Below are 22,174 nucleotides of genomic sequence, written 5' to 3' on the forward strand. Positions count from 1 at the left end.
ACAAGAGGTCTGTTGTTTCCTGGCAGATCTGTCCTCTGCCCACTTGGCGTGGAGGTCTCTCTGTAGAGGTCCAGGCCTGGGCACGAAGAAAGAGCCCCCCAGGGGCCTAAATGCAGATCGTGCGCCCCCGGTGTCATTGGGGCTTCTCTGGTCATCGTTCTTCCCTGTGACTGTGGGGACTTCCTCCTGCTTGGCCATCCCTTGCCCGCTCTCTCCCAGGGCCCTCAACACCGTCTTCTCTGTGCTGTAGTTCGGGACACAGCTGGGTGTCGTGGCCGGCACTGGCTGCCCCCGTGCCACACTGACAGTGACTGTGTCCACTGCGGACACTGAGCTGCGGGACGTCGTGGAGGTGCGAGCACCCATCTCTGCCTTCTTCCGATGGCCTCGCCTGAAGATGGAGATAAGGATCCCCATAAAGAGTGCAGCGTCTGCGGGATGGTAGAATGGGGTCTCAGAGACTCTGTGGCAAAGCGCAGATGCAGAGTCACTGGACACTTGTGGGCCGGCCTGCGAGTGGATAGCCGGCCATAGACGGCTGGGTGACCCGGGCCGGCCACGGGAAGTCGGTGGGCGCGGGGAGCGGGCTGGGGGCAGCCGAGCCCTCCTGGCAGGTGCTGGTCCCCCAGTGCCCGGGACGAGGGTGAGGGGCAGGGCCTACCTAAGTAACTGCTCCTAGAGAACTTGGGTGAGGTCGGTCCGTGAATACAGAGCTGGGCTCCGAGCACTCTCCTTCAGCTGCCAACTCGGCCAAAAGCGGAGTGCGCTCTCTTTGGCCTGTTGCCTTTTTATACTCTGAAACCTGTGAGCGAACAATGGGCGTGCGTTGGCGGGGCGCAAAAGTTTAGGGAGGGGTGGCGCATGCGCAGAGTACACGTCAGGCCCTGGGGCGCACAGGTGAGGATGCGCGCCCCTGGACCGTCTAGCGCTTCTGAATCTCCCGGGGGTCTGAGGGCTGGAGGTGTTTGCCTTGAGGGTGATGAGCTTCTTGGCAGGACAGCTGGCCCTTCTCCCCTGGCCGCGCCCCTGTGCTGTCGGGGTAACTAACTGTACTGGACGGGATCCCCGCCCAGCAAAGCGGAGCTGGCTGTGCAGCTCCCACAAGAGGCGGCAGCTTTGGCAGCAGCGCCTCTGCGTCCTCCTGCCCTTTCCCCTGGCGGCACTGGAGGGGAGTCGCTAAGAACGGAACTGCCCACACCATCCAGATCCTGCTGGGGTGACACCTGAAGTGGTGGCCAGGGCTGGCTGAGAGGGCCATACTTACCATATGACCCAAAAACCCACTCCTAGGCAATTAACCAAGAGAAAAACTTTTCACAAAACACATATGTGAATGTTTTAGCTATCTTGTCCACAATTCCTAAATATAGGACTATTGAGGTTATCCAGTTTTCTTGAGTTTGTCATTTTTTAATTGTTCTTGGAATAACACTATGTATACGTATTGTTTCACAGTCTAGAGTTAATATTTTACCAATTAAATAAAATTCAGAAGGCTTACATCCATATAGATTCTTTTACCTTCCACTCTTTGTTATAGCTGTCATATGTGTCACATTTATATGACGTCAACGCCACCCTCTGAGACTGTGGTATCCTTTTTTCATACATATACAGGGAATTCCCTGGCGGTCCAGTGGTTAGGACTCAGCACTTTCACTGCTGGGGCCCCGGGTTCAGTCCCTGGTAGGGGAACTAAGACTCCTTAAACTTAACCCCACTCTGGGGCAATGTCCCAGCCAGGCAGAAACTGCAGGTGGAGCTGGAGACCTTGAAGAGTTTGGCTATACTTCCAGCTCAGCCCAAAGCCCAAGGATGATTCTGGACTTTCATTCTGACTCGTGCATTTCAGATCTTTCTGGGTTTGGACCTGGTATATATGTCCCTCCCAGCCCGCCCTGCCTGCCCCTTCAGTTGTCACCCCAGCAGGATCTGGTTGGCTTGGGCACTTCTGGGGTTTTTTGTTTGTTTGTTTTTGTTTTTTTTTTTTTTTTTTGCACTTCTGTTCTTAGCGGCTCTCTCCTCCAATGTTACCAGGTGGGAGGGCAGGCGGACGCACAGGCGCTGATGCCAAATCTGCCACCTCGGGCGGCGGCTGCTGAGCCAGGTACCCTGCTCTCCAGCTTTCCTGCTCTGGTGGCCGGGGACCCATCCTGTACAGTTAGAGCCGGCCGGGGGAGAAGGGGCAGCTGCCCTGCCAAGAAGCTCATCACCCTCAAGGCAAACACCTCCAGCCCTCAGACCCCCGGGGAGATTCAGAAGCGCTAGACGGTCCAGGGGCGCGCATCCTCACCTGTGCGCCCCAGGGCCTGACGTGTACTCTGCGCATGCGCCACCCCTCCCTAAACTTTTGCGCCCCGCCAACGCACGCCCATTGTTCGCTCACAGGTTCCAGAGCTGCATCCCAGCAACAGGCCAAAGAGAGCGCACTCCGCTTTTGGCCGAGTTGGCATCTAAAGGAGCGTGCTCGGAGCCCAGCTCTCTATCCAAGGACCGACCTCACCCAAGTTCTCTAGGGTCAGTTACTTAGGTAGGCCCTGCCCCTCACCCCCGCCCCGGGCTTCGGGGGACCAGCACCTGCCAGGAGGTTTCGGCTGCCCCCAGCCCGCTCCCCGCACCCACCGACTTCCCATGGCTGGCCCGGGTAACCCAGCTGTCTATGGCCGGCTATCCACTCGCAGGCCAGCCCACAAGTGTCCAGTGACTCTGCATCTGCGCTTTGCCATAGAGTCTCTGAGACCCCATTCTACCGTTCCGCAGACCCTGCGCTCCTTTCTGGGGGTCCTTATCTCCATCTGCAGGCGAGGCCATCGGAAGAAGGCAGAGATGGGTGCTCGCACCTCCACGACGTCCCGCAGCTCAGTGTCCGCAGTGGACACAGTCACTCTCAGTGTGGCACGGGGGCAGCCAGTGCCGGCCACGACACCTAGCTGTGTCCTGAACTACAGCACAGAGAAGACGGTGTTGAGGGCCCTGGGAGAGAGCGGGCAAGGGATGGCCAAGCAGGAGGAAGTCCCCACAGTCACAGGGAGGAACGAAGACCAGAGAAGCGGCCCCGATGACACCGGGGGCGCACGATCTGCATTTAGGCCCCTGGGGGGCTCTTTCTTCGTGCCCAGGCCTGGACCTCTGCAGAGAGACCTCCACGCCAAGAGGGCAGAAGACAGATCCACCAGGAGACCGCAGACCACTTGTATGAGCTCCTGCTCCCAAAGAAACGCCATCACGAGCTCATATAGCTCCACCCGAGGTTTCCTGCCAGTGAAGAGAAGGAGGAGTCCCGCCATACCGGAAGGGCTGCTCGAAAAGTCTGCAAAGAAAGGGAGCAAGGAGGGCCCTCCGTCGCCCTCTGCAGCTCTGGTGGTTTCCCAGAGGAAAAGCCAGCCTGACAAAGATGTAGAGGCAACAAGAGGGCAGAAAGGGCCCTGAAGGAACGGCTCCCGCACATCTGACAGTCCCAGGCCCCGCAAACGCAGGATTCCTCTGCTGCCGCACCGGCAAGGGGAGCCTCTGAGGCTGCCCCCAGGCCCTGAGCTGGGTTTCCCTGTCGCCACTGAAGACCTAGACTCCGAGAAGGAAGCAGCGTTCCGGCGCATCAGCAGTGAGCTGCAGGGTGAGACCTAGGCCATTGGGGGCCTGGGCGCCATGCAGCCTTCCTGTCCCTTCCTGCTGCCTGCCACAGGGGTTGCTTCTCCGCAGAAAATGTTTCATAGTTATTTCTATTTTAATATGATCATGGTACATTAAAATGTATTAGTGCTTGCCTGTGAACACTAAGGTCACTTGTAATTTTCTATATTGTTCTATATTTTTGTGACTAAAGGCATTACTTGGGGGAATTAAAAGAATATCTTGAAGCGATTTTGGCTTTTGATCTGCCACTAATTGCTATTTAACCTTAATTCAGGGGTCGGATTCTTTGACCCAAGGAAACAGAATAGTATAAAAAGAAAGAATGTGAGTGTCAGATGGTGGCAGTGATTAAGTATAGCAAGAGACGCCTTTGCAAAAGTTACTGTTGGTCCCAGAAGACTCTCACTTAGCTGTGTGACCCTGGGCAAGTCACTTCACCTAAATCTCTGAATTATAGGGCTGTGCTGATGATTTAAAAGTGACTGAGCATGGTGGACACTCGGAAATCCTGGGTTCTCAATAAAGCCACTGCCCTGCTCTTTGGTCCTTTGGAATTACTAGATTAGTAAAATTTATACTTGACAGTAATTTTAGCTTAAAGTTTATTTTGTCTATTTCATCTCAGCCTTTCAGCTAAGATCAAGTGTAGTACCTGTTCTTGTCAATTTAAATAGCAAGAGAAAAGAAAGGAAAATAACGGGCATGCCCCCACACTCTTCAGACAATAGGAGCCTCTTAACCTGTTCCTTTGTCCAGAGACACAGGCCAGTTCTCAGTGAAGGCCTCTGCCATCACTGAGGTTGCAGGGGAGATGTGGTAACTGGGGAGAAAAAGACCAATGGGGATGACCCCCTCACTCCTCAACATCCAAGCCCCCCACTTTCTCACTTGTCTGGCTAGAAATAAAAGGTTGATCCCATGGTTTTAACTTTCAGCTGTTGCTGGACTTTGCGTGCCTTGCCTAAGTTGGGAGACAGAGGCAGGAAAAAAAACCCACCATAATCACCCTGTTATGGGCTGTTATTCAACTTTGGACTTCCAGGCCCCATCTGCCTGTTAGCGTTCACTTCTTAGAGTTTCAAGTGCATGCTGTTTGTCCTCTATCTTGCCCCACGCGGCTCTCAAGCCTTCGTAATATGACCACATTTCTCGTGCCACATGTAAACATTCTAACACTTTGCAGATACTGAATTAAAAGTCTATTATTTACATTGACTTCACCATTTTCATTTTCCTGGTGTGTTCAGTAGAAAATTCAAAATTACATATGTGCCTGGCATTATGTATTTTTTGGTGAGCAGTGATCCAGAGGATGGAAATGTATGCCTCCTTCGACTCCTTAAACTTAACCTCACTCTGGGGCAATGTCCCAGCCAGGCAGAAACTGCAGTGTGTCTTGGAGAAGGTCTTTTGCATTGAGATAGTAGGATGCTCTTTTAGCTTCAAGAACTTGGATGTTGTTGAGTTTAACCTGGTATAAGTTCAAATTAGAGTGTTTTAAGTTTAGGATGTTAAAGGTAATCCCCATGGTAAACACAAAGAAAATAGCTATAGAATAGTCCCAAAAGGAAGTGAGAAAGTAATTTAAATATTTTATTGTAAGAAATCAGCTAAACACACACAACGAAAGATAGGAATGCAGGAAATGAGGGGCAAAAAAGCTTTGGGCAGATGGAAAAGAAACAGCACAATAGCAGAAATAAGTCTTTTTTTTGTCAGCAATTACTTTAAATGTAAATGCATTAAACTCTCCAATCAAAATACAGAGATTGGCAGAATAGGTAAAAACATATGACCCAACTATATGCTGTCTACAAGAGACTTACTTGAAATCAAAAGAATCAAGCAGGTTGAAAGTTAAAGGATAGAAAAGGGAATTCCAAACTCAGTGAGAAAACTCAAATAGTAACCAAGAGAGCAGGAGTGTCTATACCAATATCAGACAAAATAGACTTTGAATTTTAAATGGATCAAAGAGTTAAATATAAGAGCTGACCTATACAAATTTCTGAAGAAAAAAAGGGATAAATCTTCATAGTCTTGGATTTGGCAATGAACTCTTAAATATGATAGCAAAAGCACAGGCAACAAAAGGAAAAAGAAATTGGACTTTATCAAAATTAAAATCCTTTGTGTTTCAAAGAACACCATCAAGAAAGACATAATACAACCTTCAGAATGAAGGAAAATGTTTGCAAGTCATATATCTGATAAAGCCTAGTATTCAGAATATGTAAAGAACACTGGCAACTCAACAATAAAATGTCAAATAACCAAATTTTAAAAATGAGACACAGAATCTGCATAGATACTGCTCCAAAGAAGACACAAATTGCCAATAAGCACATGAAAACATGTCCAAAATTATTAGTCAAAATTATGCAAACTGAAACCACAAGTGAGATACCACTTCATACCCACTATTGTGCCATATAATTTTTTTAAAAACAAGGGTTGGCAATGATGTGGGGAAATTGGCACTTTCAAGCATCGCTGGTGCAAATATGAAAAAGAAAATAGTTTGGCCGTTCCTCAAAAAGTTCAACACAGAGATACAGTATGGCCCAGGAACTCCACTCCCAGGTGTATGTCCAGGAGAAATAAAAAACATATGTTCACACAAAAACTTGTACATGAGTGTTATATTGTCATATCATTATTCATAATAGCCAAAAAGTGGAAACAACCCAACTATTCGCCAACTGAGGAATGGAAAAATAAAATGTGTTATATCCATACAATGAATATTATTCAGCCATTAAAAGGGTGAAGGACAGATACATGCTACAACCTGGATGCACCTTGAATACATTTTGCTTACTGCAAAAGTCAGACACAGAAGTCCGCACATTGTGTGGTTCTATTCATATGAAAGGTCCAGCATAGGAAAAATCAATAGAGACAGAAAGACCCAGGGCTGGGGTGAAAGGGGAGGACAGAATGAGAATGACTGATACTAGGTATGAGGTTTCTCTTGGGGATGATGAAAATGTACTGGAATTAGAGATGTTGATTGCAAAACCTGAGTACACTAAAAGCAGCTGAATCACACAGTTAAAAAAAATGTGCATTGATGGAATGTGAATTATATCTCAATCAAAGGATAATATGACAACATTTTTATAGTCATTACTCTTGATCAGTTTCAGGATGGAATTCCCACAGTGACTTCAATGGAGTGGCTTGTATGGGATGATAGTTGAGGCTCAACCCTTTGGGACTAGATGTTCATTTTGAGCTGTTGAATGACGGTGAGGGCCAGCCAGTATATTTTCTTCACGGAGGATCAATCCCCATATGTATCCTTGGTTTGAATCCTTGTCTTTTTCTTTTCATATTCCTGAAACAAGTTCCTAGGAAATACATTCACAATAGTGAGAGGTGTTGACATCTTCCTGGCAAAAGTCTTAACTTATTCACAGGTCAAACTTCAGAGCTCCTTATTACTAGCTGCCCGGGGAGTCCCCTGAAGCAAAGTAGGGCTTATGAAGATGGATCTTGCATTTTAGCGTGCACTTAAAATACCCAACAGGCTGATCACATGGGGAAAATAACTTTATTTACATGAGACAAGTACAAAGTCAGCACAACACAATGAGGGAGAGTATGGGTGCTGGTGCCTGATGGCCTGAAATCAAATCCTATTTGAACGCCACGTGTACCTGGGAAGGTTAGTTACTTAGCCCTTCTGTTTCTCAGTTCCCTGGCCAGGGATATGGAAATATGAGTAGGACCTGCTTATTCATATTATGTTCTGAGGCTAAAAATTAGTAAATACAAAGCCTGAAGAAAAATGATGGGTACTTCATAAGTGTTACCTACATAAATGTTCAAGTATTAAATGCCTGGAAGAATAAGTAGGTCGTCTCCAGAAAGGGCACCTAGGAGGCTACAAACAGGAGGATAGAGCCTACTTTTTCACATTGATGACATGAGCAAGAAGTTTTAGAGCTCATGGAAAGAATATTATTTCTTGTGATGCACTGTGGGGTGGGCAGAGTAGGGGCTGTGACCCATATTTTATGGTTCAGGGCACTGAAATTGAGACAGATTGAGTAACTTGCCCAGAGTCACAACACTGATGAGTGATGGGTCTGAGGCAGGGGAGGGATAGAGATTCCTGAACACATGGACATGAGATCATGCCCTGGATACACAAACCAAGAGCTCTCCTCACTCCCTTTCCCACATCCTCCTGCCCCAACGATGCTGCTGGGAGACAGCTGGTACTCGGAGGAGGTGCCCGGCCCAAGAGAATGGCTCAAATCTGGACCCACCTCCTGGCTCTACGTTTCAATCCCTGACCCCAAATACAATGTCTTTCCCCCAAATGCAGACCCCCTGATGGACCGGGGTATCCAAATATGTGTGCATCTTCCCTCCCTTCCCCCTCAGCACTTGATTCTAGCAGCTGATTTGCAGTGAGACTTCCTGGTGGTCAGGTGACCACCCTGAATGACCAGTAGTCTACTTGACTCCCTAACTGACTCAAAACCCAGGACAGTCCAAACCAACTGCCCACATGACAGTTGCACAGAGAATTAGCATCATCTTCAACTGATCAAACCTGGATGATGAGCAGTTAATATTCATTAGCTGGGAACAGGGTCTACTGGGCTGGTGTTTTGGTGGCTTAACAGATGAGGTTTACAGGCCCCCAGGGTCTCACTGACTAGAAACTGACCAATCATCTGAGCAGCTTGGACTAAGGCCTGCCTAAGAGCGGGCAGTGGCTGCATGGGTTCTGAGTGGGCACCTTCCCTGCCCAATCCTCCCTCAGCCAGATCCAGGCTCTGCTGTACAAACTACAGCCATTGCTCCTGAATCTACTTGCTGGTATTATTTCCACAGTACCTTCAATGGAGTGGTTAGTGGGGGTGCTATTTGTGTCCCTACCCTGTTGTTTGGCCAGATGCTGATTCTGATGTGCCTGAACCACCGCTGCGGATGGCCAGCAGATTATCTTGATCGCAGATGATATTCTTGTGCATCCTGTGTTTGACTCCTTTATAATCTTCCTTTTCTTCTTGGTACCCGAGTCATGATCCAGAAAAACACAACAAAAACTGAGAGAACTATTGATATGTTGCTGGGAGAAGACCATGCAGAGGTGTCAATTCATTCCCAGGTCACACGTCTGTTCTCTTTGTTCACCAGCCTCCTAGGGGAGTCTAGTGGAGTCAAGTGAATCGAAGCTGGGCTGAGAAGAGGGTGTTGCAATGTGGTGTGCACTTAAAATAGCCAGCAGGCTGACTGCACGGAGACATGACTTTATTTAGTGAGGTAATACAGAAAGGGAGCACAGCACAGTGACCGACAGAGTGGGGGCTGGTGCCTGATGGTCTGGATTCAAATCATACCAGAAGCCACATGAACCTGGGAAAGTTATGCAGACCCTCTGTCCTCAGTTCCTTGTTCTGTGATAATGGAAATGTCAATAGGGCCCACTTATTAGTATTACATGATGAAGCTTAATACAGCAAATCAGGTAGACCCTGATGAAAAATGATGGTTACTTCATAAGTGCTACCTAAGTGTTCAAATATTAAATGTCTGGAAGAATAAGCAAGAAATGTGGTAGTGCTGCCTCCAGAGAGGGGACCTGGATGCCACAGGGCAGGGGAGTGGGGAAGGTTATGGGTGTGATGCTTTAGAGCTTGTGAAGAATATCTGTCATCATCTCCTGTGATCCCCACATCAGCCCCGTGGGGAACTCATGGCAGGTGCTGTGAACCATATTTTATGGTACATGGCACGAAAATGTTGCGATTGTAAGTGACTTTCCCGGAGTCGCAAAGCTGATGACAGATGGATGTGGGACAGGAATGTAGTTGGTTCCCTGGGACAGAAATCCCTGAACCCCTGAATCTTCTAGATGGTGCTCTGGACCCCTGAGCCCAGGGCTCCCCTCCCTCCATGACCCCAATCCTCCTGACTGCCCCATGGTTGCTCCAAGGACAGGAGGGGTCTGAGCCAACAGGAGGGCCCATGCCTGACCCGCTGCCTCCCTTACATGTTGATCCCTGACCCCACAGCTCTTAAATATCCCTGAAGGAAGGTCCCTTGAAGGATCAGGGGGTCCCATCTACGTCCCTCCTCCCTCAGCGTCTTCACACACTGGGTGAGCCTCCTGGTGGTCTGACCAGTGGTCGGCTTGTCTCCACGTGGCTCAGAGCCCTGGTCTCTCCAAGCCAGTTGCCCACATGGCACGTCTCTAACAAATTAGCTTGGTCTTCAACAACCAGCCCTGGATGCACAGGTAGTGCTGATTAATGAGGACAGTGGCCTGCTGGGCTGTGCTTGGTGGTTTCGTGGGTGAAGCTGGCGTGCCCCACTGTCGCCTGACTATCGATGTGAGCAATTGTCGGAGTAGCCTGGGCTACGGCCTGGCTGGGGAGGGGCCGTGGCTGCACTGGCTCTGAGGGCACACCTTCCCTGCTCATCCTTCCTCATCAAAATCCAGCCCCTACAAACTCCTCATCCATCCCTAGACCCTGCAGTGGCACAGGAGAGAGGCCCATGCCCTTCTAGAGGGACCCCTCCATAGCCACAGCCTAGAGACCCCATCCCAGGACTGTCTCTGAGGATGACCCAGGCCCTCCTAATCTCTGTCACCAAATGTTCATTCCACTAACACGATGGCATTGTCCCTTCTCTCCACGTTCCCAGGCAGCACCCAAACACCCAGTGATCCTGTCCACATCAACCACTGGAAATACCGCCACGAAATCCCAGTTTCCTTCCTTTCTGAAAACCTCTAGATTTAGACTGCTAGTATTTGCTTTTGGATTTTGACATCGACATTCAGAAGTGTTTAGTCTGTAATTTCTCCTGTCCTGTAATATCTGCTGCGGGTACGACATCAGTATTCTCCTGGTCCGATGAAAGCAGTGTGGGTGTGTTCCCTCTGTATCTGTTCTCTGGAAGAGTGTGTAGGAGACGGGCATCGTTTCTGTCTTAAATGTTTGGTAGAAATCAGAGGAAGCCACCGGGCCCTGAAGGTTGTTTTGTGGGGAAATTTTTTTGGCATCTCTTTCTAATTGAAGTTTCCTTGGTGTATTGTACAGGGCACAGATCTTAAGCGTAGAGCTTTATGGTTTCTTGTAAATATAAACACATCTGCTACCAACACACATTTCAATATACAGGACGTCCCCAGCACCCGGCCGCCCCCTGTAGAAGGGGAGAAGAATAATTGCTAACTTATTCAGTTATAAGAATGAAATCAGTTACTCCACGTATATTCCAAGTGCAGTGATTTACACACAAATAACTCAAAATGAGTGTGGCAGCACAATCAGAAAGTAGTGGAGGGTGCTGGAGGGCTGGGAGAATCCAGTCCCTTTGGGATTTCCGCTGTGGAGGTCGGGCCAGAGTAAGGAAGCTGAGAAGCTTCTCAGAAGCATCTGGGCTTTCACAGAGGGAAAAACTACTGCTCCCCAGAGTGGAGCGCCCACTGTAATTCACTGAGCCCTCCCTTTGCGGAGGGTGCTTTTCTATACTTGTGTGTTATCTTACATAGAAATACTTAAAAAAAAAAGAGAGATCAATTTTGCTTGATGTAACAGCCTTTCACTGTTAAAAGTAAGACCTATATCTAAAATTTATGCTAAATCTGTACAGCTCCGACAGGAAGTAACCGGCACTCACTAGCTGACTCAGGAGCGGAGGGGGAGCAGAGAGGCGGCCCTCCTTCCTTGGCTTCGTGTCTCATTTAAGCTGCCAGACGCTGCACAAGCTCCATCCCCTCTGAGTCTCAGGCTGAGGCCTCCAGGTCACAGTCGTCACAGGTGTCAGACCAGAACCTGCCACACAAAGGCAGGGACTGGAGTCAGTGGGGAGGTGGGCTTCCTGGGGTCGGTGTGTGGGACCCAGGGGGCTACTCAGACCCTGCAAGTGACTTTGGGCCCTGACATCCCCCAGGGCTCACATCCCCAGGGCACTGGGGCCTGTTTGCTGCTCTTTGCCAAGTGTGTTCTGGTAGCAGAGAGACCTGTCCTACAGGGGCGATTTAACCTGGGCATTTGGCCGGGCGGCGTTCAAGTGATTGGTCCCCTGAACAGTGAAAGTGATGCAGAGGAAAGGGGAGGCTCTGGGGCTCCAGGGTGAAAAGTGTGGGTCCCTCCCACCTGGGCGCTGTGAGTGGGAGGTCTGATGACACAGGTGGGAGTAGTGACCCTGTCCCTCCAGCCCACACGCAACACGGCCCATCATGAGACCAGCACAGTGGAAGTGGGCAGAGAACCGCAATGTTCCCTTTTCCCCTAATAATCATTTTTCTTTCTTTAACACCCCAGCCAAACTTGCCTGTGCTTTTTAATTTAAAAATATCCTGACGCTGTGGTCATAGAATCATAAATTCTATAGCTTTGCTGTATCCCAACATGAAAAGTTTGTAGAAGACACTGCTTTTCAGCGTGTAATAAAACCAGATGTATTTGTTATCTAATTTTAAGGTCATAATTAACTTGGAATCCTGGCCCTTTAACTCATCCTAAATTAGCATTGCTTTGAATTGCCTTCATTTTGTGTGTGTGTTGTATTCAATTTTCACACATCTATGAAAAATCTATAGAACCTCAGGTTGAGAAATGGTGCCATGAGGTGACCCAGGCCCTTCAGTGGGGCTCCACAGAGGCTGTGGTGTCCCCAGGGGGTGGGCAAATCCCAGCCAGGTGTGGATCCTGCAGTGTCCCCTACCGGATGCCAGGGCTACCGCGTGCCCACAGGGATGCAGCAGCGCTGGGCCAGGTGAGCTGTCTGCTTGCGTGAGAAGAAGCCCCGGTGCCTCTGTCCTCCTCACCCTTTCCCCAGGACGCCTGAACTGGGGGGTACCAGGGCCACTCCAGATATCTCACCACACCTGGTGATTAACTGGGGATGTTGCCTGCTGACCTCGGCGGGTTGGGAGGGCAAGCCTGGGTCCTGCAGAGGGAGATGTGGAACCTCACCAGGGACACTCTTTACAAAGAGTGAACAATACCTCCAGGAGTGATGTATGTGGTGACCCCACAGACGCCTTCGGCCCCCCATCTAAACATAAGAGCCTGGCATCTTCAGGGGTTCTATGGAACAGGGACTGTTCCCTGGCGAGATGCACTCAGGTCATCCTCCAGTTGCCTGCGCAGATTACCACCATTCTCTTCTCTCCACCTTTTTGTTCACATGCAGTGGTGACCACCTCCGTGCTCTTCTCTGGCTTTTGGGTTTTCCTGAAGCGCAAAAAAAAAAAAAAAAAAAAAAGTCAGGGATGGCAAGGGAAGCACATACACTTATTTGCCTTCTGCTCTTCCTCCTACCCTCTCCACGCTCACATTTCCTCTTCTTGTTCTTCCTCATCCTTTTACTTCATCCCTTCTCTTGAATCCAGGACAAGAGAATTTCGTTTTTTTTTTAATTGGATGAGTCAGTCTTCTTTTCCTTATTTATTTATTTTTAACGTCCTTATTGGAGTATAATTGCTTTACAATGGTGTGTTAGTTTCTGCTATATAACAAAGTGAATCAGCTATACATATACATACATCCCCATAACCCCTCCCTCTTTTGTCTCCCTCCCACCCTCCCTATCCCACCCATCCAGGTGGTCACAAAGCACCGAGCTGATCTCCCTGTGCTAAGCGGCTGCTTCCCACTAGCTATCTATTTCATGTTTGGTAGTGTATATATGTCCATGCCACTCTCTCACTTTGTCACAGCTTAACCTTCCCCCTCCCCATATCCTCAAACCCATACCGTTTTTATGCTAAGTTATAGTCTACATGTACCTGGAAAAATGTTAAAAAGATTTTTAAAGAACTGCGCATCTATTTTTGAAGCTGATTTGCCTGTTCAAGGCTTGCTAGCACTTTATCCATCTCAGTGCTATTTCACTTAGTAAACAAATGCAGTTGCCATAATTGCTGCATATGTGTCTGTGTTCCCTTCTAGGTTATATGTTTTTGAAGTTAGAAACTATATTTATATCACAGCCCCTATGTATAGCACAATATCCATTGCTAATTCAGATTGTGCTTTAAGATATGAGACAAAATTTAAGACTTTTATTATAGTCATAAACATCCAGCAAACCAACCAGAAAATAAAACCTAATTTTCAATTGGTTGGCCAAGAACAAAAAAGAGAGGAATACCTAGTGCAAAATCATATCTCTAATAACTACTGTTGGATTTAGAGCACACACATGCTAACCTTATTTTAAAATATCTTCTCATCAAAGATTTGAGGTTGGACCTGAAAAAATTATATCAGAAGTGAAAATAATTATGTGGTCTGACCAGCGTGGATCACACAAAGTAAGTGTATACTATGTATAAAGTAGATAAACTACGAGGTCCTGCTGTATAGCACAGGCAACTATATTCAATACCTTGTAATAACCTATAAAGGAAACGGATCTGAAAAAGAAATATATATATCCGAATCTCTTGGCTGTACACCTGAAACACAACATTGTCAATCAACTACACTTCAAGTAAAACAAAACAAAACAAAACAAAACAAAGTAAGTGTAAAGGGAAGTATAGTTTTATAAATTCACCTTTGATATCCAATGGACCAACTGAAAGACAACAGAAAGTACAACTTTCTAGGAGACAGGACATGGCCAGCAAACAAGGCCATTACCCTCGGTAACGGTCATACCTGCCAAAACATATACAGACTAGCCTGCATTCATGAATACATAAGAATTCTTCATTTATCTGGCATTGTTAGGCAATGAGGTATTGTATGTTAGGAGAAGTTCTTTTAAATGACAAATTGAAGAGGAGTTATTTTAACCTTCACTCGGTAATTTTTTTCTAAAATTAAGAAATGTATCAACTGGTGTATCTAATGTTTCCGTGATAACTCGGGGTCATCAGTTCAATCAAGGTTTGCATGAATAATGCAAATGGAAACAAGACAAGCATGCTTACTGAAACTGAAAATGACATGGCACTGGCTGGAATAACTGATGAGAGAGCAAGAAAAAAGCAAAAATGAAAACAAACAGTGATCAAGAAACAATCAGTCAAGTTCTGACTTTCTGTACTTAGTTTCAAAAAGAGATACCACAAATCCCAGCGAGAGACTCCAGCATCATTAGCTGTCTTTCTCCTTTGTTTCCACCTTCCTTTCCTTTTCCTTCTACCCTAGATTGTTCCAGGCAGTGCTTATAGCTGCTTGCAAGACAAATTCTAATACTTGCTTTCTCTCACACAAACTTCACAATATGTCCATGTGATAAATAGTGTGGAGGTAAAAGACAATTCATCACAGGCACATCTCCTATGAAAATAAAATTAGAAACTAGCTTCTAAACATGCAGAGAGAAGGGCGTGGTGTCAGGCACTAATTTCCTTGTGAATTCCTCTCCATTTCTAATAGACGTTCTTCTTTACCAAGATCCCTTTTTATTGGTGTCCCGTTCCAGACTGCTCCACTCCGCCCACCCTCATCCTGTAAAATACATTCACACTCTTTTGTGACCCTATTTATTTTCCCATTAAATAATCACAGAACCGTCGGATTTAAATACAGAGTGAAATTAAAATACTGGAGTCACTTGGAGGGTTTAAGCAGCTCCACCAGAAAATACTGGGCATGGATTTAAAAGAGGCTGCGTGGGACTTGCTCTTGTCCAAGTTCTTTCTCAAGAAGTATCTGAAATAAGCCTAAATTCAGAGTTAATCAGACTGGCCTGCTTTCTCAGGTGGACTGGAACTCATTGCTCTTTCCCCTCAACTCCCTGATGTCAGTGGCACTTTCCGGAGGGGAGGTGGACTTCTCTGCCTACTGCAGAAGCTCAGTTCCCCCAGGACCCACTCCCCATCTGAATCCCACACTTGAGGCCAGATGCCAGCCTTCCCAGAACATTCGTGGCCTCCTTTCAGTTTTTGACCTGCTCAGATTGAGTCCCTCTAGACTCTTTCTGGAAACCTGATCTTCACCCCCTTTCCCTGACCTCGATGGTTACCTGCCTACTTTAGGCCTCAGGTGCTTTAGCTATAAAATGATATAGTTGCCCTTAATTCTAAAGTCTTCTTTCTAAAGCGCTACAATGTGGTGGCTCCTTGAAAATGTTTCTCTTTGCTGGTTTTAATTTTGTAGAGAATTAAAACCCCAGCCACTCTAAAAGACAGTAAGTTACATTGGATAAGGAAAGTGTGCTTTTGTAGTTAGATAAACAGGGATGGAAGACGACTTAGTATGTTTTAAGATACTCATGATCCGTTCTCGTGAGAGTCGGGGAAGAAGGGGAAGTGAGTTAATAAAATACCAAACAATTGTGACAAATTAAGTTCACCAAGATGTAGGTGATTAGTTACTACTTGAATAAACCACACAAATCCAATCCAAGTTTTCCTTTAGTTTTCTAAGAAGGATCCCAGTGAACTGAGTCCCATGTTCAGTAACTCCACGTTCAATGGCTTAGTCTTTAAAAACTGTTATGTTGCTGGAAGCAGAAATATTGCCCATCAGTCCTAATTGATGTTTAGCTATCACGCACATTTGAAATAAATTTATTACTTTGCCTGATCTCAGTGTAATACATTCTAAAGGGGCAAAGAGCACAGGAAAAGTTATGGAGTCTCCATCTTCTACACTGAAGTGTGCAATAAATTACATATTATTTGGCCGTGAAATTCACAAGCCATAGAAACCACACCATTAGCAATGTATACAGTGGTAAACAGCAGGTAATGAGAATGATATAAAACCAAACAGACTGTGTAGGTTGGCACTGCTGCCAATAAAGCAATTATTAAATGCATTCATATGCATCTACGCTAGGTAAGCTCTTTAGGGCAATTGATATGAGTTCTACATACCTGTCAGGATATTATATATAGCCCAGTTTCTATGCCCTTTATTCAAAGACGCTCAGAAAGGGTTACTCTGGGTAAATTCAGACCTTTTCTCAATATAGAATTTGGTCAACATGCATTCTGAACAGCAAAAGTTCACAGTATTTTCCTACACTAATTGCCACCTCAGCAAATGCAGGATTAAGTATAATCGATTATAAGAAGTTAGAAAGGAAAGATGGAAGAAAAGAAGGAAGGTAGAAAAAAGGTGGATATGGAGTACTTCATAATTTATGTAGAGTGGACCTAAAACTAACCTGAGGTTTCCCTGAATTATTAGCATATGCTATAGAAACTTAAATGACAAAATAAAAAAATCCAGCAAGGGAAACTCAAAGATTCTTTGCTTTTTCACTTTACTGCATATACACGTCCATCTTAAACAATCTATATGCTTATATCCAACAAGAGAGCATTGTTTTGCAAGACTGTTTGGGTTCTATCAGCATGTAAAGGTCAGACAACTCAACTTTAGCAGAGTCAGCTTTCAGGTGAATAATTGTTTCTTTCAGGTTGCGAGCATTTGAATTCTCCAGAAATGTTTCCCAAAACATGAAAATTAAAAGAGTCCTAGGACAGCGTCCTTTAGAAGTTTTATAGTATCAAGGTTTTTGGAGGAGGAGTATCCTTGTCCATTATCAACACAATGATTCCAAGCAGGTCAATTTTTGCTGAGAATATTATATAACAGAACCCACTTCACCTCCATTATACTGACAATGATCTTCCTTACTTCAACCTTGTGCTTCTTAGAAAGTTGAAAATACTGAGCCAAGAACAGACAGTGACAATGCCAGAGACTCAGATGTACCTATAGGTGCCTTCAGACAACATCAGCCACCCAGGCTAAAGTCCTGGTTTAAAACATCCCAACATGAATGAATCTCAAAAACCATATGCTGAGCAAGTGAAGCCAGATCAGAAGGGCACCCACTGTATTATTCAACTTACATGAAATTCTAAACTGGGCAAAAGTCATCTCTAAAGATAAAAAACAGATCCGTGGTGGCCTTGGGGTGGGAGATGGGGATACTTTTGCAAAAGCCTAGGAGGAAACTTTCTAGGGTTTTAGAATTGTTATCTATCTTTATGGGGTGCTAGTTATACAAATGTATACATTAATAGTCACTGAGCCGTTGACTAAAAATGTCTGCATTTTATTTTATGTAAATGATACCTTAATAAGGTTGATTACAAAATGAACCAAAACCAAAACAAAGCAGAAGAAAAACCTCTCAAGACCTTAAAGAAAATACACTGTTTTCTTCCAGGGTACCAGATTGGAAATGAGGCATTGGTCTGTTCTACCCTCAGATTATCCCTAGGATTATCTAGTCTATTTTAAAGCACTAGAGTCCCCTATCAGGAAAACTCACCGCATGTTTAATTACTTTGATTTCTTCTGTGCCTCTTCTCCCAGCACAGTGAAGCCATTCACGGAAGAAAAACCAGCTTTTTCCAACTTTGCATCACCATATATTATTTGCAAAGCTATTATTTATAGAATAAAATTTGGCTACACTTTGTAAAAATCTAGCTTTTTGAGCCTTACAAATCTTAACAGTTAACCTATTGCCTCCACTGGAATTTGGGAAAAAAATTATATTGAAAATGAATAGCTGAGAATTGACATTTTTGCTTTTTGTGATTTTCTCTTCCCCTAAGAGAGAAGTGAGTAGGAATGAGAAACACATACATAAAGGAAAAAACATTATCTTGCTGCCTTTGCATGGTTATAATTTATAGGAGGCCCTTTTCAACAATAATCTATTATCAGAATCAATAAAATATAATCTCCATGCAGGCCAGGCCAGGATATTTGTCTCTTTTTCAGCAGATTGCAATACAAACCACATTCATGGATATGCTTCTTGATGATCTTTGTAATACTGTAACAGTTGACCATTTCCTCATGCCTCTTCACCTTAACTTCAACCTGGTTTTTCTCTAACGACCTCACATTTCCTTCTCTATCACTTGGTTGTGGGCCTCTTTTCCAACTCCAACTCCAACTCGCATTTCACTCTGGAACCAAAGGAAGACTCACACCTTCCTGCTTTTTAGTGATACCTCAAGGTCATTTCCATATTGTGATCACCCTGAAGAATAGCCAGACAATTGTTATTTCAGAGCCATCTGACAGTTTGTAGCTCTAAAAATTAACTAAGGACCAAATTTGTCAAAAATATCCTAGTTTAAGATTTTGGTAATACAGCAACAGTAATCCCGAAGTCACTTATGACAATCAGTGTGGGAAGCACCCTCCTTCAGGAAGATCCTTTGCCATACAATACTCTTTCCCTGTCTGGTAATAAGGAAGAATGGCCGTGGAAAGTAACCTTTTGTGGAAAGAAATACTTGGCTTCGAGAAGGCTTGCAGTTCATATCTTTTTCTTAAATTAGATTCCCCATTAATTACTTTATCCACAAAGAGGTAATTATCAGAATTATGTAAGCAATTAAGGAGATGCTACTCCACATCCTTTCAGCTTGTTGACCTTTCTCACTTTATTTCATGTGGCTATCTGAAACATCAGTGATTTACATGTCTTTCTTTTTCTTTTAACAGATTTCTGTGTGTGTGTGTCCCCATGTAAAATATCATGTAAAATATCATGAATAGACTCTTAAGAAGCAGAGTCTACTGAAAGTCCTGGAAAATATGAAAGCACTAATATTCATGGACAGCTCTACACTCTGAAAGTTACTCCAAATGTTGTTGATCTCTCTTTTGTCTAGGAGTTTTTCAAATTTTCTACCATGATCATTTGTTAGTTTTATAATTACATAATAAAGGCATTACATCATACAATCTTTTGTTATCCATTGCAGTTTTAAAACTATTCCTTTCTTTGTCCTCAGCAGATATGTCATAGATTATTAGTACACAAGCAAAGACTTTCAACGTAACAGTACTTTATAGTGAGAAGAACTGTACTGAGCTATCTCTATCCTAAGACAATGCACTAGGAAAGCACTAGGAATTCTTAAGCACTAGGAATACAGAGACGATCAAGGGGCAAGTTCCTTGCCTTCGAGTATACATGATCATTATAGCAAATGCTTAAATAGCACTTAGTATGTAACTCACCACAGCAGTCTTATTATCCTCCATTTTAATAGGTGAGCAGAGGAAGCCACAGGGAAGTCATAGGGTAAAGCCAGAATTTGAACCTAGGTAGACTAGTACACTCTCCACGGCTTTAACTACTACATTATATATATATATATATATATATATATATATATATATATATATATATATATATATATATATATATATGTTTTATATATATATATGTTTTATATATATGTTTTATATATATATATATATATATATATATATATATATATATATATATATATAAACTCCAAGTATTCCAAAGTTACAAAACACTTATCTACCAAAACTCAAAAAGGAGCACACAAACTTGCATAGAAAATAAACATGTAAAAGTTCATAAATAAACCACAATATAACCTGCTCCACATAATATACTGACTGCAGTGTCCTGGGCCTCTCCCATCCTTAGGTAGCTGGAAATTACAACAAAATAATACTTTTCACCTTTGGAAGCCACACCATCTCCCATACCAACCAACCAATTACTTCCTTAGAGAGAATAGGAAATTAACCTGAATATCATAAAAATATATATATATATAGCATTAGTGATGTAGAAGCTTTGTTTAAAGACAGTAACTTCAATAGCAGAGGAAACTTTACCATTGCAGGCTTCCGATAACCTCTATATTTCTCAGATTTCATGCTAAATCATAAAATGCCATATTGTGTCTGAAGCTATTTTTTCAATACTCCATTTTCTTAAATGGACTAGCAATGCCATAAATACTGAGAAACATTTTGGCTCCCAAATCCTAAAGCCATTCTGATTATGCCTGGGTGATCATGGGGACGTCATCGGAACTACCAGAGGACTGGCTGAAATACCAGTGTTCTGGCCAGCTTACAAATTAGAAATTATACAGAATCCAATTTTATTTTTTTGTTAAGTAATTCCTATGAGGCTGTTGGGATGTCAATGTAAAGTCCTTTCATGTGTAATCTTTATCCATTAGATAGGGAACAATGCCAATCCCCGTCATAAATACTTTCACAACCTGACGTTGAAAATCCACTGTAGGGCATAGGACCTGCAAATAGGATATGAATCACACACATCCACTCATTCAGACAATCCACAAATATTCATTTTTAAGTCTACTATATGCCAATAATGTACCGGCCTCTCAGATGCTAGACCATGCTAAATGCTGAAACAGACATACTCAGTTCGGGCCCTCCTGGAACTTATTACCTACAGAAGTGCCTTCATTGTAAATGGTCAGGTCTCAGCCAATGCTATTATCATCAGCAGGTGACCAAATGATACAGCTTGCTTTCTAAACAAGCTCCACACTGTTTGCTTTCAACATATTTGCTTTCCTTCAAGGCACATAATCCAGTGGTCAGTTTCTCCCAGTTAGTGAGGTTTGGGGAAAAGGTACCCAGTGAACAATTCCTTGTGGCCTCACTCTTTCCTCACACTCTCCTCTGTGCTTTTGAGCTAAAGAGACGTGGATTAAAGTCATTTGTTCTAACCTTATTATTTTAAAATACGGCTGCTCCTGCTTTGAGGATTTCCACTGGACCAACAGAGCAGCAAAGCAGCACTGAATCAGAAGCAGGTAAATTTCAAAATGACAGCTCTAAACATATCCACTCTCCTTTTGTTCTCCTCCTATCCCTTTGCTCTGAACACCTCTGCCCTGAGGCTTTGCCTTTACCCTTCTCTGATTACTGCTCCAAAAGGGTTTCCAAGAACAGGGAGTATTTATGGCTTCATTTGCTCCCAAGTCCTTGGTGGAAAAGGATGCTTGCTTCCTGATTCTTACTAATTCCACACTCACATCATCAACACAAAAACCATCATTAAAAAGAAATTTCCTCAGCTTCATATTTCTTCTGGGCCAACACTGAAAGAATATTTTCAAAGAAACAATATCCTCTCTCCTTTGCTCTTCTGAGTTTCACGTTCTTACCTCCAGTCTCATTTTCAACCCTTATTATGGGATGCATCACAAAAACAGAAGAAAGTTCTTTGTGCTTTCCTGTACCAGCTAATTATTCTAATTTGTTCTGTCTCTACCGAACAGAATGCGAAATCAACACAAAGCCTGATTGTGCGACCTCTTCCAAGGGAATGGTCTGAGAGTTGTCTATTTACTAATGAAGCTCAGTGTGTATTAAGGGTTGACTGAAGCAATCATCAGGAATTTTCATCCCTTAAATTAGTCTTTTCTACCAGATGCACATCTTTCATTTCGGATAATATAACTTTTAAGTTCAGGATACAACTGGACAAAAGAAAAGAAAAAAAGGTAACCAACACAACATTTGCAGTAATAACACAGTAACAGCTATCATCCTTCCCTGAGGAATTCAGCCTACTTTATGGACACAATTTAGTACAAACTCATAAGAAAGCTAACAAAGCCCCAAACCACTTCACAAGAGCGTAGAGAGGTAAAGGTCAGAAATTATTACTGCCAGACCCAGCAGACAATGGCACCTACCGGAAAGAGCACAGGACAGGAAAACCTGGAAGCCTGTGTTCCAGTTTCGGTTATTCCTTTAAGCACTAGTACGATCTGAGTGAACTCAGCCTGCCCTGCTTTTTCCGTTTATAA

At 44.3% G+C, this 22,174-nt stretch overlaps 1 protein-coding gene across 1 annotated transcript in view; it reads left to right on the forward strand.

Annotated features, from left to right (window-relative positions):
- Nucleotides 1-2,631: 2,631 nt before the first annotated feature.
- LOC309958860 (ferritin light chain-like) overlaps nt 2,632-22,174 on the forward strand; it is a gene marked incomplete at both ends in the record, with an annotated part of 40,380 nt that continues 20,837 nt past the window's right edge. The window contains 1 exon segment of the mRNA XM_082835001.1: nt 2,632-2,961. Within this exon segment, the coding sequence (XP_082691127.1) occupies nt 2,632-2,961 (330 nt within the window).

This window comes from Leucopleurus acutus, assembly GCF_964270905.1.
Source record: "Leucopleurus acutus genome assembly, chromosome: 3".
NCBI lineage: Eukaryota > Metazoa > Chordata > Mammalia > Artiodactyla > Delphinidae > Leucopleurus > Leucopleurus acutus.